The sequence below is a fragment of the Larimichthys crocea genome, chromosome VI (assembly GCF_000972845.2).
Source record: "Larimichthys crocea isolate SSNF chromosome VI, L_crocea_2.0, whole genome shotgun sequence".
NCBI classification, from domain to species: domain Eukaryota; kingdom Metazoa; phylum Chordata; class Actinopteri; family Sciaenidae; genus Larimichthys; species Larimichthys crocea.
In genome coordinates, this window is record NC_040016.1 from 14,590,159 (window position 1) to 14,606,957 (window position 16,799).

At 40.8% G+C, this 16,799-nt stretch overlaps 1 protein-coding gene across 4 annotated transcripts in view; it reads right to left on the reverse strand.

The window, feature by feature from the left end:
* The window catches only part of kif5ab (kinesin family member 5A, b), a 61,272-nt gene extending 44,910 nt beyond the window's left edge, over positions 1-16,362 (reverse strand). For 3 of the 4 annotated variants that reach the window (XM_027279844.1, XM_027279847.1, XM_027279846.1), the window contains exon 1: positions 15,626-16,362. In XM_027279844.1, the coding sequence (XP_027135645.1) occupies positions 15,626-15,754 (129 nt within the window). In that variant the 5' untranslated portion in view covers positions 15,755-16,362. The remainder of the gene's footprint in view (positions 1-15,625) is intronic. The other variant, XM_027279845.1, reaches the window with a different exon arrangement.
* Between the last annotated feature and the right edge of the window lie 437 nt (positions 16,363-16,799).

Genomic DNA, 16,799 nt, shown 5'->3' on the forward strand with positions numbered 1-16,799 from the left:
AATCTGGATGTAATGTATAAGGGACAGATATATATTGCCCGCAAACCACCAGTTTTACATTCTATCCTTAATGTCCTGAGGGTTGTACAGTGAGTGGGAGCATGTTACATAACCCAATGCATTAAATCCATACAAGCTCCTATTCAATGCTCCTATGTCTTCTATTCAAGCCCTTTCACGAGGAAAGAGACGATGATTTTTACTATGGGGCAAACACCATATTATTGCTATAATTATTCAAACAAAATAAACTTTATTGAGCCCACAGGGATAAAGATTAAAAAATAAATTTAGAGATTTAAAATGCTAAGATGTGGGGAAAAGAGAATGAGAGCTGCTCCCAAGAACAAGCTGCCACACAAGCTGCACCGTCTTGCATATTAATATTGCACATCAAATATTTTCAATTGGTCTTAATGCACTCACCAATTGCCATGCTAATGCTTTTTACTGCCATATAATCTGCTATAAAAAATAACATTTTAGTTAGTACATGTGATTCTGCCCTTTACATAAACACCATATTACTCAGGAGGATGCTCTAAATCGTGATTATGTGTGCACCAGCAGTCTGGGATAAAATACACCAATAATCCCCTGCACCCTTTTAGTATTATAGGAGCCTTGCTGCCTCTGTAAAAGCCATTCAACAACAAGCTAGACATAAAATCCAGATGCACACCGATTTATCAATGGCTTAAATAATTTCTTCACTTCCAGGCTTTCAAGGATGGATTCTTTCATGTTTGAGCCCACAATTATTCTTTATCCTTTTCAGTTCACAAGCACATTTATTAGGTTGGTTTTTATGTCACATTCCATTTTAACACACGCACATCATTTATCTGTCATTTATACACAACTTACCACCATTGTAGGGAGTACTACAAATCATGGACACCAAAGACAGTGCCTATTCAGTGCAATGAGAATGCTCGCCTGGCACATATGATAAGGAAGTTTTCTAGTTTCTGACTTTACTTCTGGTTATATGACCTACTGAATATGTTCCTGTTCAGCCCATAGGCTTCACATTTAATGTCACTTTAACATCACTTTTTATGGCTCAAGTAAGGTTTTACAATTATAAAACATCAGTGAAAAAAACCCAACATAACATTAAGAGTCATAATTCACCTGGTTTGAAGTTTGAGATGTCCTTAGTTTTAGAGAGTCTCTTTTATAATGGTGCCGAATGGAGAAAATCCTCTTGGGGTGGCAGGATAATTTTTCACTGCACTACAGTGGCCACTGGGCAAAATTGGAATCAAGGCTGAGCGGCGCCTGGCGTATCCAGGTCTTATTGTACATCTATGCTACAACTTCATCACAGCAAAGTACTATTTTTTGTATGATCAATAGCCTAATAAATTATGGTAAAATAATCATGATGAAGAGTAAAAAATGCGTGAAGATTTACAACTAAAACCAACATTTTGGCTTGCAAGGCAGTATACAGGTTTTTAACAGTTTATTAGTTTAACATTTCAATTTCTACGTATTTTGATCTATTTTAATAAGATGAAAACTGGATAAAGGTTATACACAGCAGCTCATACTCTTACCCTTTCTGTGTTGCCATGGTTTAACATACTGCCTGGTGTTCAATCAGTAGATACTCAGACAGTGAAATAACCTGCATCAAGAAAATAGTATTTCAATTTCTGTCAGAGCTGCAAAGTTCAGTCTTTTGATCTCTTTCCAAACTGTCTTAAGTAAATATTTTGAGGCCGATATACTGAGTTGATATATTGAGATTAGATGAGAATTGCTGTTTCAGTCTGCCAAGAAAGTCGAGATGTTTTTTTCTCATGCCACTCAGTGCTTCTTTTCTAACCTATTTTATGAAGAAAAAAATACAATTCATGCCACTCCCAGGAGCTGTAGCTGAAAATCAGGCCACATTACTGCAGAGTAAAATGTTGAGTGTGAACATTTCAACAATGACCTCCCATTTTACAGCTCGGCATAAAATAATTTGTTTGTGACAGAGGCTGGAGACAGTTTGGCAGAACCCAAGCTTCAATTTTGTGTACTTCTTATTTCTTAATAAGATGAACTGTTTAGCTGTTGTGTTTGAGTTGCTGTAATCACAGCTGCAGGTACAAACAAGCTTCCCATCAGAACTGATTAGGGCTGACTCTGTTCCCAATGAACCATTTGAAATATTACACAGTACAAACATGCGGTGGGAGAGAGAGGGAGAAGGAGAAATCATGATGTGGTCTTCATCTGCGTGAATAAAATTAGTCAGTTATATAAGCTGAATGAAAAACAACCCTTTGACAATCGTTTGTTCTCCACCATTAAAGCACTAATCTGCTCCTGTGCTGCATAAATAAGATAACAGCATAACTGTACATTCTGTCAGTCCAGCTTGGCATAGCAGCACTTACTTGTTTGTGTGTTTGTATAATTTAACGGATGTCTTTCCAATTATGCGCACGCATTCTGATGTAGAAGGCTGAAATGGAAAGCAAACTGTGTCTGCATACGTGAGTGCGTGTCCATGTGCAGATTATATATCAAATTATGATCGTACATGTAGGAATTGTTCATAGCCTTCGGCTTTGTGCGCTATGTCAAACACCCACATGCCCTGTCCAGCCTGCAATCTGCTGCTGTCTGCCAGGAGACAAAGAGGCAGTGGGTTTCAAGGAAAGAAAAAAAAGAGAGAGACCAAGATGCAGACGGACACAGAGAGAGAGAGAGAGAGAGAGAGAGAGAGAGAGAGAGAGAGAGAGAGAAAGAGAGACAGAGAGAGACAGAGAGACAGAGAGAGGGAGAAAGAGAGAGAATTAAAAACTGCAATAATCAACAGAAAATGTGAGAATCAGTGGTGGTGGGCAGACAAAAGCCGAAAAACAAGGCTGAGCTTAACAGAAGAGGAGAACAATCAGTGAGGAGAAGTGGTTATAGTAGAAAAAGAAAGACATATAATCAGCATAAACACCAACAAAGAGAGAGGGAAAACAATCAAGATCAAAAACGACAGAGGAGGCAGGTGGAGAACATATAGCGAGTAACGAGAGAGACAATTGACAAGAGCCAGGAGAGGAAAAAGAGAGAAGATGAAGGGTTGCAGCAGCAGCAGCAGCTGTTGAATATAGATAGAGGTCTTCTGGTGCACAGGGTTTAAAGCCCATGGGACCAAAGAGGTCCCTTTATAACCAGAGAGCTTGGCATGGTCTCTCATATACACACAGCGTGTTAAAGGCGGAGAAAATTAGTGTTAGCCAGCAAAAGGCTTTTCATGACTGCTGATCAAGTGGCTACCTCCATGGCAGTAAAGTGAAGTGCCAAAAACTGCAGGTCATCAAACAGCCACTTGAGGCTGTCTCTAGAAGAAAGTCAGTCTACATGTCCAACTTCACAGCAGAAATAAACATGGCTGATTTTTTATATAATCCACCTGTTCAAATGCTGGCCTGCAGTAACCTGTAGACCTATATTAAGTAGCTCACACGCTAGTGTTTCAGCTCATGCCTACATCAGAATCACAACCATCCTAATATTTAATATTCAATACAACATATCTCTCTCATGTGATACTGTTTTATTAGCCAGTACTAGTCAGTACCAAAGGCAGTTGGACACATCTCTCGTGGACCAAATAAAATCAATTCATGTAATACTTCCCAATATTTGTTGAAATATTTCAGTCTAGTAGGCAATGCTTAGAGCCATGCTGCAGGCTAAAGACGATTCATATGAGCAGCAAATGGTAAATGTATGAATGGGGCTCCATTTTGTTTGTATTTTGTGCATGAGCATCACGACACACATTCCTGCTGCTACTTTTATGCTATTCCACCTGTTTGATGCTGATAATGTGCCAACAACTAAATGTAGCTATGTGTCAGGAAAGGCAAGAAAGAAAAAGACTGCATAAACATCACAGGTTTCAGAATATTCCAAAACATTGGTTATGCATGTTTGTTAGGTGTCACGGATACACTGCATATGTTTTTGGTGAGAAACAGTGAATGTAAACATAACTTTGTTTACAGGAAAGGTTAAGGAGAGATCACTGTGGAGGTTAAAGCAGGATGCAAACACACATCATCCAGTCTAACTTCCTCCCAAAGAGGCTTTTGCACTATAATAGTAAACTGGTCACTGCTCTTACTCACACAGCCCAAAAAGGCTCTCAGGAAAATATAAACATCACATTTTAAGTGTTGAAACGATTGACCACCGCCTTCATTTTTCTGTCTTGAGGGTACAGTAACAGTATCCACAAGAGACAGCAACACAAAAAAAAACAACTCCCTCTGCATATGGTGAATATTTGGTGACTTCCAATGCTTGCTGCGAGGGAACAATAGTTTCCAACACACACACACACATGTTAAGCTCCCATTCAGGGTGGTTTAATTCTTGTCACATCCTTCTCTCCATTTAGTTTCACACCAAAGCGTCTCTCCTACTAACCAGGAGATATAGCAAAATATTTGAGAAGACAGAGCTGGATGTGAGATGATAAGAAGATTAGGCATGTGCTTCTCCTCCTCCTACACATTGGTGGGCTGACATCAGGCGGCAGCTCATTTTTTGCTCCATGGCTCTGTTGCAGTGGTTTTGGTGTTAAGCTTGAGTGAGGGCAGAGGAGGAAAAGGACAAGGGGCCCTATATTCCCTTATCAGACAGTGTGAGAGTTTGTGTGTTTGTATCAGTCTTCCCCGACAAACCCAATCTACTCTCCTAACACACACACACAAACACAGTAAGACTGACAGGAGAGAGGAGTTCAGGCTGCCAATGTCTGCTCCATCCATCAAGCTAATCAGGCTTCGAGCCCCAGATAACAGCATCATTAGCCATTCTTTCGACAACAGAAAACCCCTCACAACTGCAAAAGCACCAGCCACACAATATTACCAGACATTACTGTATTTTCTAATTCTTCCTGCTGACAAGTCTAAGCACAGTCGACTGGCACAGTGCCTCGAGGGCAAAGCGGCACACAGTGCCTGAGATGTACGGGAGTTAAAGAGTTAAAACAGCTGAGATGTGACGATGAGGGTGTATTTTTGAGTTGTCTTGCAGCTATCTTGTATTAATCACAGACACTGTTGGAGTAATTTTACTTAATCTCTATGTAGCTTAGGGAGGGAAAGTTTACCAGCCAATAGTACAATGTTAATGTAATAACGTATTTTCCGGCATCAAGATGTTTATTGAAGATCCGCACATTGAAGTGGAGCAATTAGTGCCCCATCAAAGTGGAACACTCTGCATAATTTATTAGGAAGAGTGAGGCAAAAAGGAGACAGACGAGTGGAGAACACAGGGTAAGAAAGCCTGGGCTTTGTTCAGTGAGTTCTAGATGAGAAAAAATCGGAGCAACATCAACCTCCCTGTGGAGAGAGAAAGAGATTTGGAAACCACATCTAGCTGAGGAGTGAGACAGAGAGTAACCGATCGTGAGAATCAAACCAAGATGACAGCCAGGAAATTGCAGAAAAGATAGAGACAGATAAAGAACCAGCAATAAACATGCTGGATTTTTTTCTTTTATTCAATTCTGAGCACGTCTGGAAAGTGACACGAGTGCCACCAAAACTCAACCTGCCTGTCTTCTAGTGCTGGATAAGCTTCAATGCATCTTTGCTACACAGCAAGATGTGCCAGGAAAATATCACAAACTGTCAAGTACTAGAAGCTAGCATTGAATGTCTATTCATGTTCATAATCTTGTTTACTTATTCTGGATCAGGTAGTTCCTGATTTAAATCCATGTTATCCAGTCCTATCATTCATTTGGACGTTGTGCATCTGGCCACCTGATGAGTCCAAGTCATGTGGAGGCTGTTTGCATCCTCACCGTCCAGTGTTTTTCCTGTCATCTTCCCCTCCCCCTTGTGTCTTGTCTGTCTCTCAGTGTGTGTGTTTCACTGGGCATGGCCTCCAATGACCCTCTTATCTGTCTGATTGCCTCACCACCTGTTTCCCATTCACAATCATTTGCTGCAGTATAAAACACTGGTCCTTCTTCCCAGAGTCTGCCAAGTTAGTCCATATTTGTAAGTGCTGTGTCCAGCTCTTTTGTAACATTGCTCTCTTGTGATTTTTATTACTAAATATGATCGTTTTCCCTGCGGTCCAGGAAAACATTGTCTGCCATCCTCCTGCCACGTCATTTCTGTTTGTTCCCACGAATGCACTTGACCACCTCGGATACCCCCTCCACTGGATCACCTACTCACCTGCACATTCTCCCTGGTGTTATAACAAACTATTTAAATCCGATTCAGTGTCTGGTTTGTGTTTGCATTTGATCCCGCTACTGTTTGCCTTAAGAGTGCTCTGTTTTGGTATCCACCAACTCCTGAGGGAAATATCTCTTCTTTAGCTGCTAAATGTTCGACTGTGTTCACGAGCTAGTAACCATGTCTGTCTGTTGGAGCTGAGTAGGTTGTGTACAGTACTGAAAACAGCTGAACAACTGAAAGCATCTACAAAACACACTTTCAGGAGAGACTATTTTGTCAACTCAATTTTGACAGATTTCTACATGTGTCACCTGTTTATAAAACATGCAACCCAAATTGTTATTATGTTTTATAGATAAAAATGATTTGATCCTCAAAGTAAAGTATCCGTTTTGATCAAAGTCACTAGGTTCCCAACATTTTATATAACGTTTCAAGTGCACATATACACAGAGGAGAACCCAGAATAACCTCTCATAGCAAAGCAAACAGAAAATGATACCCAGGTCAAATAGACTGGCCATGAAGATACTGCAGAGACCAAGAAAATGAAATAAATTCACTTTGTAAAAGAGTGAGGGGAAAGAGGAAGAGGACACGAGGAAAGCACTTGTCAGCAATGATGAAGACGCGTCATCAACAAAGTGACAGTTTGTCTGTTCCGGTGCTTGCCCACAATGTCAAGTTTGATTGGACCTCCAGCCTTGACATGCCTCCAAGTTATTTATGTTGTAGATTTATAGAAATCCTACAAAAAAAAAATAGAAATGAACCTTGAAAAAGAAATGAGTTGTCTGACATGAACTGGGATCAGCGACCTCAGCCTGGAGCAAAGAGTTTCGATTACAACCTGAGACAGTCTGGGAGCCCGACTATTAGCTGTTCGCCCCTTCAAAGGGAGTATTTGATGTCAAAGGGAATATAAGGCCTTAAGGACTTGAAGTCATTTCTCCTCTTTCAGCCAACAGCAACCTGGATTTAGCTCAATCCATGTATAAGTAAATCCAGTCAAAATTAATTTCCACAAGATGCAAGCTCCACTCCTGACAGCAGCTTTGTCTCTGTCTCTGCTGCGTTGGCACAACAGGGGAAAAAGCCAAACGCACTTAGCATTTAATACTGAGGAAATCTTGTTTTTCAGGTGGCAAGCTTACCTTAAAAAACACTGAGTGCTAATATAGCTCTGAATGTGTAAAATAATCCAATCAACATTTACTAACACTGCGGGAATAGACAGTGCATCAATTTATGACAAGTATAATTCTACCTGATGGTTTTCTTGTTCAAAATGGGGCATATTTTGAGGGGAAACAATGATATTCTACCCAAACTAGCACTAATGGCCCTCTCTTTTATACAGTGAAGCCATGTTAAGAAAGAAAGCTCTTAACCAAGCCATCAATCCCTCTCTACCAGTAATCCAATTTGCAAATAAATCTGTGAGTTAACTGCATCGACTGAATGCAGGCGAGAAGTAATGCACCAATTAAATGATAATGCAGGCAACTTAAATGCAACAACAACCGCAGATATCTCCAGCTCTGTGCCAAAATGAAATAGAGATTTTTTTGTAGTCTTGGTCCACAGTTTTAATTCAGTATGAATCCAGAGTCTTGACACTGTAGCTGAGCTTCAAAAGCACTTGTGCCAGAGGAAGACGCATGCAGTAATCCAACAACTATGCCAACGAGCCTTATTAGTATGAGCCCTGTTAATGACCACATCTGCCAGAGGAATTAATAATGAATTAGACCATAAAAGGGAGGGAAGAAGCTGCTGAAATGTGGAAACATAAGGACACATTTCTATCAACTTGTGTACGCTGGCAGCAATCATTAAACCCAGTGAAGCCAAGGGAATTGCTTGGTGGAAAATGAAGCAATCCATGAACTAGTAGTGAGCAATGATTACAATTTTCTGTAAAAATCAACAATATGGTTATGGGGATTCTCTTTGCCGCAACTAATGACAGAGCAGTGCAATGATACAATTTGGATAAAAAAAAGAGGGCCTCCAGAATAAAAGAAAAAGTAAATGGTGTAATTAATTAGATACTCGAGTAGATTGAAGACAAAAAAAACAGTGTGTGATCATCGATGTACCCATTGGAAGCCACAAAGACATAGCATCATGGTGCTGTAGCCTGGAGAAATGTTCCTAAAACTCTGGACTGGGACCAATCCAAGGCCATGCAAAGATTAAAACAAGCCTGGATTTATGTCTGCCAAGATCTCTCTTTTATGTAATGTAGTTTGATTAAAATAACCTTTACAAAAACAGTACATGAAAGTCAGCTCGAAAGCAATGCTCCCCCGAGAGGGAGGAAAAACAGTGACCTAGAGGAAGATGTCAATGTTCTCAAGTGTCAGATCAATAAACTGAACTGTGATTAATTGAAGGAAACAGGAATCCTGGGCACACAGAGGGTAGGGATGCTCCTTTGGTCTCCTTGGGATTTCCTTGCTGTCCTATTACCATGCTAATACAGCACCAACTGCTTGGGGTCCTGGCATGAGCATGCACGTGTGTGAACATGTGCAGCCAGTTACGATGTACTACCCGCAGACACAGAGGGCAGACATGGCGAACAGGCAGCATCCTGGGCAGGGCCGTGCCTAATGAGCAGAGAACGCTCCATTAACGCTCCCTGGAGCTAAAAGCCTGGTAGTCACAGTAAAAGCCCAGTAGTCACAGCCCACTTCTGTCATAAAGGGAGAAAACGGGGAGGAAAAGTGTTGACAAACTGACACAAGCTTATCTAACCTTGGCATGTGTGCACGCTGAGTAAAAATAAAGATGTGCAGAAAGAGCTGGCAGCTAATGTGCTGTTGAGGGTGGCTGATGACTAAATTGGTGTCAGTATAATGTTAATATCAGGGAAAATATGAGAGGGAGAGCTGGCAGCCCTTATTGGTATGGATCGTGGGTAGATCCATTAGATCCTTTAAGTCCATATAATAATGTTGATTACAATATTGATTTTAATCTTGAGATACAGCAAAATTAATCTCAGCGGGTCTGTTTTTCATTTTGTAGACACATCTCTGGGATGTCTGCGGCAAAGTAAACCTAACCAAAGTCACTTTAGACTCCTGATTGGCAGGAGATTCACCCTTGACACTATTAAAACCTGCAAGCAGCTTCTACCTAACTTAATGAGACGATAGACTGAGGTAAGCTTACACTACCACATATTCCCAAAAACTGCTGCTGAGTCATGGGGAAATGGGCAGCGAGAACATTACACAATGAAATAGAATTAGACAGAGAAATATACAGTGTATGGAGGGGTGGGGGAGACACAGAAGGAGACACAAGAGATGGAAAAGATGAGGTCTGATCCCATGAGGTAGCTGCTCTGATGGTGATGTCCAACGGGAGAAATGAGTGCAGATCTTGACCCTACGCAGCAATCCCATTACGCTGCCTAATTGGATAGGGTGTGTGCACTGCAGTGATAGAATTAGAGCCCTAAAGCGTGCACGGGCACAGGGAAGAGGGGGAGCCCTTTGGACCTCCATTTCTGATTCTGTTTGGGTTGCAGACGATTAAAGCCATTGCAAAGAAATATCCGTGAGGAGAAACAGCTCCAATGGAACTATAAATAACAAAAAGGTACAAGGCAGGTAGATGACTTTACGCTGCGCCCGACATGCACTGTCAACAATTCGTTTCAACAACAGCTGTTTTCCCCTCCTACTTTCTACCTCTGCTGTTAATCACGAAAGGTGTAGGAGAAGAAGAGAGAATCAGCTCTCAGGCAAGCACAAGAAGAAAAGAGCTGCAGCTCCACCAGAAGGCTCAGGCATCCTAGAAAGTAGTCAATGATGAATAATCGGTTAATTTTTTTAAATGACATTACATGCCTATTTCCTGCAACAGTATCACACACACATGATCCTAATTTATTTTCATAAATAGCAGAAAAAAGATTTCAGGAGAAAGGGCAAAGCCCAAAATGAAAAGTGTGAGCTTGAGGGCATAATATGCTCTGTGAACCATTTAATCCTTTAATTCTTAGCTAAGGATGTAAACAAAGTGTGTTTTGAAGCTGCAAATACAGCAGCCTACTGTATAACGCCCTATAGGAGACATGTACACACACGAGAGAGAACATCAGCCAGGGAAAGCTAATCCATAGAATTATAAATGGTGTGCAGAAAATAGAGAATCAATAGTTCTTTAATGCACACATTTCATTTGGACTCGGGTGCAGGGACTAACCCATTTCATTGCCAATAAGCTTATCCTCCTCCCTAACTATGACGGTCACCAAAAAAATCAAATCTGACAATGACAGAGAGGTCAGTATAAAAGTTAGGGGCTTGATATAATGTGGTGTTTTAAAATAGCAATTAACAGGCTTCACTATTAACTGCAGTTTAAAATGTCAAGGTTCTTGTAACCATAAAGGCGCAGCTACACCGAGCGTTCTTGTCTCTTACAACCAACGTTTTTGTTTGTTTTTGTGAAGATAAAAGAAGGAAATTGAGAACATCACTTATGCAGGCATTATCCCCTCGAGATGATTACATGCTGTTTCGGTGGAGTGTTAATCTATAAACAGTGCAATGCTTCTTTTCCTGTTTTGTTGTCAAAAATTTAACGTTTTTTAAACTGCAGTTAATTGTGAAATCACTTAAGTGCTGCATTCCTAGTTTAGAGTTGGGCTACCTGTGAAAAAGAAATCTTTCCATAGACCATAATCATACCTTCAAAATCTATAATCATCCCTAGCATGTACACAGGAGCTGGCAACAGGGTAAGTCTGACGGGATAATGGCTGACAGTTTGGGTAACAAACACAAAGAGGATACCTTTCTTCTTGTTGTTATTTCGGTCCAGAAATACATCAGTCTGGACTTTCTCTGTGATGCAGGCTCATTAAAAATGTACCCTTAATCTTGGAAGCAGTGGTCCATGATAAAACGCACTCACAGTTTCAGAGACTTACGGTTGAAGAGACACTGCAGGGTAAAATCTGCTTTGCTCATTTTAAGCATTTCCTCTTTTCCTCTTTGCTCGCTGAAAACTGAAATTGAGTGGACTCTAATAACCAGTGTTAACGAGTTATGTCATACTACCAGACCCCCTTAAACTCAGGCCAAGCATGCAGCTTGAAATAATCACACAGCTTTGCGACAACAGCAGCCAACTGAGCCATAAAATGATTTCATTTCGGACAAAGGGAATGAAAGAGATGCTATTCATCTTCTTCAGCACTAGTGAGGCTCTTAAAGCTCTTGCAGCTTAAGGAGAAAAGACAACAAACAATTATGGAGTGAAGCGCACAGGTTTGAGATGGCAGCTATTTCTTACAGACTCCTAACTCACATCTTATCATCATATACTGCCACTGGTATGGTGCATATATGCAAACAATCCATTTTAATAAGCCTAGCCTGCGTGCAAGCGCATATGGCACTGGCATGTGATATCTATATGTCATCACCTGCAGGCAAGGAAGGAAAAATTCCATATCTTGCTGCCTCCAAGGCAGCCATGATCATTTATTTATTCATAGAACTGAATCCAAAGCGTGATTCATCGTGGCAGTCTTTTTTGCCTGCCAGAAGATTAGGAGGGACAATCTGGCCCCTGTGACGGCGCATTATTCCAGACAGTGAAATACTAGAGACAGCTGTGTCACTCTACTGTGGAGCAAACACAAAGGCCGTGCCTTGGGGCAGTACAGACTGAGTATGGTTATTACTGTCACACAGCCACTCAGCCCTGCAGAGCTCCACAGGTGGCCGTGCATGTGAGATGAAAAAAAGACACGAGAAGCAAACTAATAATAGTGTGGTCACGTGACATATTGTTATTGTCATTAAAACTGCTTGTGAGAAAAATTGCGTTGCAATGTCGGAAAATGTTCCAAGAAATGTCCAAGAAAAGTGACTGTACTGTGGCGTTTTGCAGCAAAAGGTTTACCTGTTCTACAAATGTAATCTGTTTCTTTTGTGATCCAACATTTCAGAGCTGAATAAGGGATTCTATCCATTACTTTTCTGCTTGTGCTGCTGTTTTGTTGCACTATTGTTATACTTCTGCTTCACGCTTCAGGGAAATGACAGAGTCAGGTCAAGTGGATGCAGCTCAGGACATCTTCTATTATGGCAATGAAGTCACCATATGTGACTCTAAATTGCCTTTAAGCATGAATGGTTCTTTGTCTTTATGTCAGCACTGTGATGCCCAATGTCACCTGGGATTGGCTCCAGCCCACCTGTGGCCCTAATAAAGATAAGCAGTTATTGAAAATGGATGAATAGATGGAAGTCACCAAACCTGAAGCTCAAGTTAAAGTGTTCATGGTGAAATACAAGTCTAAGTCCCTGAGGCGAGGTCTGAGTCGAGTCTAGACTGAGTAGCCAGCTTAGGTCAAAGCTGCTGGTCATAATCACTATTTTTGTCATGGTAATGGATCAAATTATTGTGTAATGCAAAAGAGGTTACTCATAGACAAACCAATAGATATCTATCACCGAATTCAGGCATTTCCCACAGTTCCATGGAGCATTTTATCATCTTTCAGCTCAGTATTTTGGTTACAGTCTTCAACTTTACTGTTTAGATTTAGTCCTCTTTCGCTCATCAACTACAGCTCACATTATCTCACTGTATGCTATCTGCCCACCACTAAACAGGAGACAGACAAATGTAACAGCTAGTCGGTGAACATAACGGAGCATTTAGCAGCTAAAGAGCCAGATATTTCCCTGAAACTTATTGGACTTATTGTACATTCATCAGGTGCCATTGAACATTAATGTTGCACCATGTCACGCTGATGTAGTTTCCGGGGTGATAATATATCAATGTTGTCAAATAAGAAATCAATTACTGCTCTTTTTAGCAACTTTATGTAACTTTTGAAAGAAAAAATATTTCTAGTTCAACTCACAAGCTATAAAATGCATCGTCTGACAATTTTATACACTCAGGGATTTCAGTGTTACAACCCTTTTTGTGGTATGACCAGTAGACAGGTATTGCTCTGTAACTTCAGTTTAATATCTTTATGATTGTTTGCTTGTCACAAATAAACAGATCTTTGTAACTAACTCTGACTTGGGGAATTTTAAAGTTATATAGTCTTGTTTTAAGTAGTGTTGCATTGAAAGCAAATTAATTAAATAAAACAGCATGTTTTGTATTTTTGGTCCTATATTATGGCTAATGTAGGCTTAACAGATGCTCTAAAAACTCAGAGTGGTGCTTAAAAGGATGCATAACTAATGTTTAAGTTGATGTTCAAGACCGACTCATCTGAATTCACATCAAACTGATTCAAGAATCTTTGTTTTACAACACTAGTATGAAAACACATTTTACCAGTCAGACCTCACCTGTTTCCAATGTTTTAAGGCCCCAGAAATGTTTCTTCATCAATTCAGAGCACACCAACACACCATCAACCCAGATCTTTAAACTCTCCGAGTCTCCTCCTGCCTGTCTCCCAGGTGCAGCAAAACCATCATTCAACAACTCAAATCATTGCCTCTGTCAGTTAACAAGCTCTGGAAGGAGCAGACAAATGTGGGTCCATCAGCACTGCCCAGATTCGAATTGTTTTTATCAACCGTCACTATGTGAATGCTTAGTTGTCGCTACAGGGTCCCTACAGCATGCCTGCTTGCCTGCCGGCCTGATATTTTACATCCTGATCCAATTTGACGGGCGGCAGCATTTAAACTCTCAGGAGAGGCTTATTTATTTTTTATTTTTTTTACAACTTCCTCTGAGAGTCTACCAGAGCAACAAGAGAAATGCTACAGATGGAAATTACACACTCTGAATACATTTGCATGCTTAAAAAAAAACCATCCTACACACCACCAAAGTAATCACAGTCACAAAAACGATGACTGCACACATGCTTATGGATTTCATGTGAACTGAAGGAAAAGGCAGTCAGTACTTGAAATAACTGGTAACTGGTAACTGGTAGACCACATTTCCCTAAATTAATGATGATTTCTGCACACACTGTTTGAACTATCGCCATCTGTAGACTAATGTGAAGTATGCATTCCCTCTGTTTAACACACTATAGAGCCTGAATGGAACAGAAGCGTTGACATTTAATCATTTAGGACAGTGATTAAAGATCAGTCTGTAGGATTTAATAGTGAGACATAGCCTTATAATCAATCTTCATTTTTTTCTGCTGCCCTCAAATACAACCAGAACACATTCAAATATAGTTAGACGTAGGAAGAAATTATCTCAAGCTGTTGTAAAACCAACCTGCCACTCCCAAATAACATCAAAATAATTTGATAATGATCATTCAATCTGTTTGTGGAAGACATCCTGCTGATACAACCAGGATTACAAGACTGTCGTGCAGGGATATCTAACCCAATGCTGCCTTGCATTTTAATGTGTGTGTGTGCGTTTGCGTGTGTGTGTGTGTGTGTGTGAGACAACAGAGTAAGCCGATAGGGATTTTCTGCTGTCTTCATCACTGAAGTCAAGCCTCAGGCCAATTTTGTGTGGAGCTCCCTCTCTGTATTACATATATACAGTATATGTGCATATCAGCAATTGCATGCGTGCCCATTTCTGTTTCTACATAAGGCTGTGTATTTATACATTGGTGTGTGTGTGTGTGTGTGTGTGTGTGTATTAGCCTTGGCCCAGATGTGCTTCACAATCTCAAAAAACGAGAACATTTGCATTTAGAATACTTTAATCTTCCACTGTTAACCTCAGCCACAGACTGATAAACATTTTACAGCTTGGTTTCACTGCAGCTCCTAAGAACAGTTGCAGTAATCATCAGCTGATATTCATTTTGCACTGAGACAAAGCCAAAATCTATTCACCGGACAGAAACAACCCACACAGGGTGATTATGACTCTCAGTAGATTTGCAGAACCTGATAATTCAACGGTGCATTGAAGGCTGACTACACGAGACACATCAGCAACTATCACACAGCCTTGCTTCATTTTCTGAAACAAGAAACACACCAAAAAAAATCCAGCAGATCAATACTACAGAAAAACCAAATCATGGGAGCACAAAGGTGGGGTTGAGTTCACTGGGCTTGGGTTAAATGTCAAAAAGAAAAGCATGATTCTGGCAAATCATCTAAAAACATGATAGATCAATTAGATCAAGCCCTTTTTTTTCTGCAAGGCTCAGCCTAAATGACGCCTTGTTGCTCTTTAATGGCAGCAACACACACCTTAATGATGCAACATCATGCTGATCAGAATATTGATAGATGCTATACTTAGTTTGATCCCTGACAGAAGCCTTTAAGCCCCTCCAGTGTTGTCTGTCCAGTATTTGACGTGTGTGCAAGATGAAAAGTGTAAACCCCCCCAGCGTTAGCGTTCATCGGCTGCATGGAAAGATGATAAAAAAGGGGAAAGGATCGTTAGAAATAACTTACCCCGAAGATGACAGTGTCCTCTCTTTGAAATATTGGGATGAACTTATCTCCCCGGATAATTTCGGACTTGTTCAGCGGACGAAATCGACACAACACCTTGATATTGCATTCCGCGTTAGCATCAGCCATTGTGCAGAAGAATGAATAGTGGACGCGCTTCCAAAAGATAGCCTAAAGAAGGATTTCTTTAAGTAAATGGAAAATAAAATATTCCCTGCGCAACCCTTTTTTTGCCGTGAACCACCTGGACGCAGACAGAAACCATCCGTTATACCCACATGCAAAGCGAGACTGGCAGGCGAGGCATTTGGAAGAATGGGCAACTACGAGTTTTTGGGAGCCAAATTCATTGGAGAGATTTAAAACAAACAAAAAAAAGGGTGAAAAGAAGCCGTTTAAAGAGTGCTTCTTTTTTCAGATGTCCTCAAAGTAAACTGCAGTTGAGTGCAGGAGAACAGATGAGGAGTTGTAAATGTGGAGTATATATATATCCAAACTGGTCCGGTCGGCAGTGTCTGGATAGGCTGCAGGCTCCTCACCAAGCATGCCTTGCATCACTGTCATCCCTGCTCTCTCACCGGGGGAGGGGCGTGGAAAAGTAGCGACTCAAATCCTCTCTCATCAGCACCAGTGAGCACAGGGACCGAGGAGCATGGAGGAGAGCTCCAACTCTGCGCCTTATTCCCGCAACCACAACCACACTGGCCTCCACAGAGAAAAAGTTCTTATCACGCACAAAGAGCTGGAGGTATTGCTTTGCAACTGGTGGGATATTTTCTGTGGCTAGTCCAGTAGATTTTTTTTAAGGAGAGCATCTCATTTTTTTTCTAGGTCTGCACCAGACTGGTCGTCATGGCAATGCTGTTTTGCATGACAAACCGGGTAGTCATGTGGGAACCAAAGGCTCTAGAATTTTGCCCTGATATTTAAAGGGGTAGATACTCCAGAGAGGTTTACCAAGTTGTAAAACTTGAGAAAAAAACGATTAAAAGATTGAATGATAGAAGATGAAGCACCTCAGATAGACTTTTAGTTCCTAGGTGACAAGCTCCACTACTTCTCTACAAGTGAACATTTCATGAGACCAACCCATTTTAAGTATCAAGTCCAAGGTGAGATTTTTCCAGACTTTAAAAAGGCCCTCAAGAGTGACAGAATACATTCTCCAAGTGTT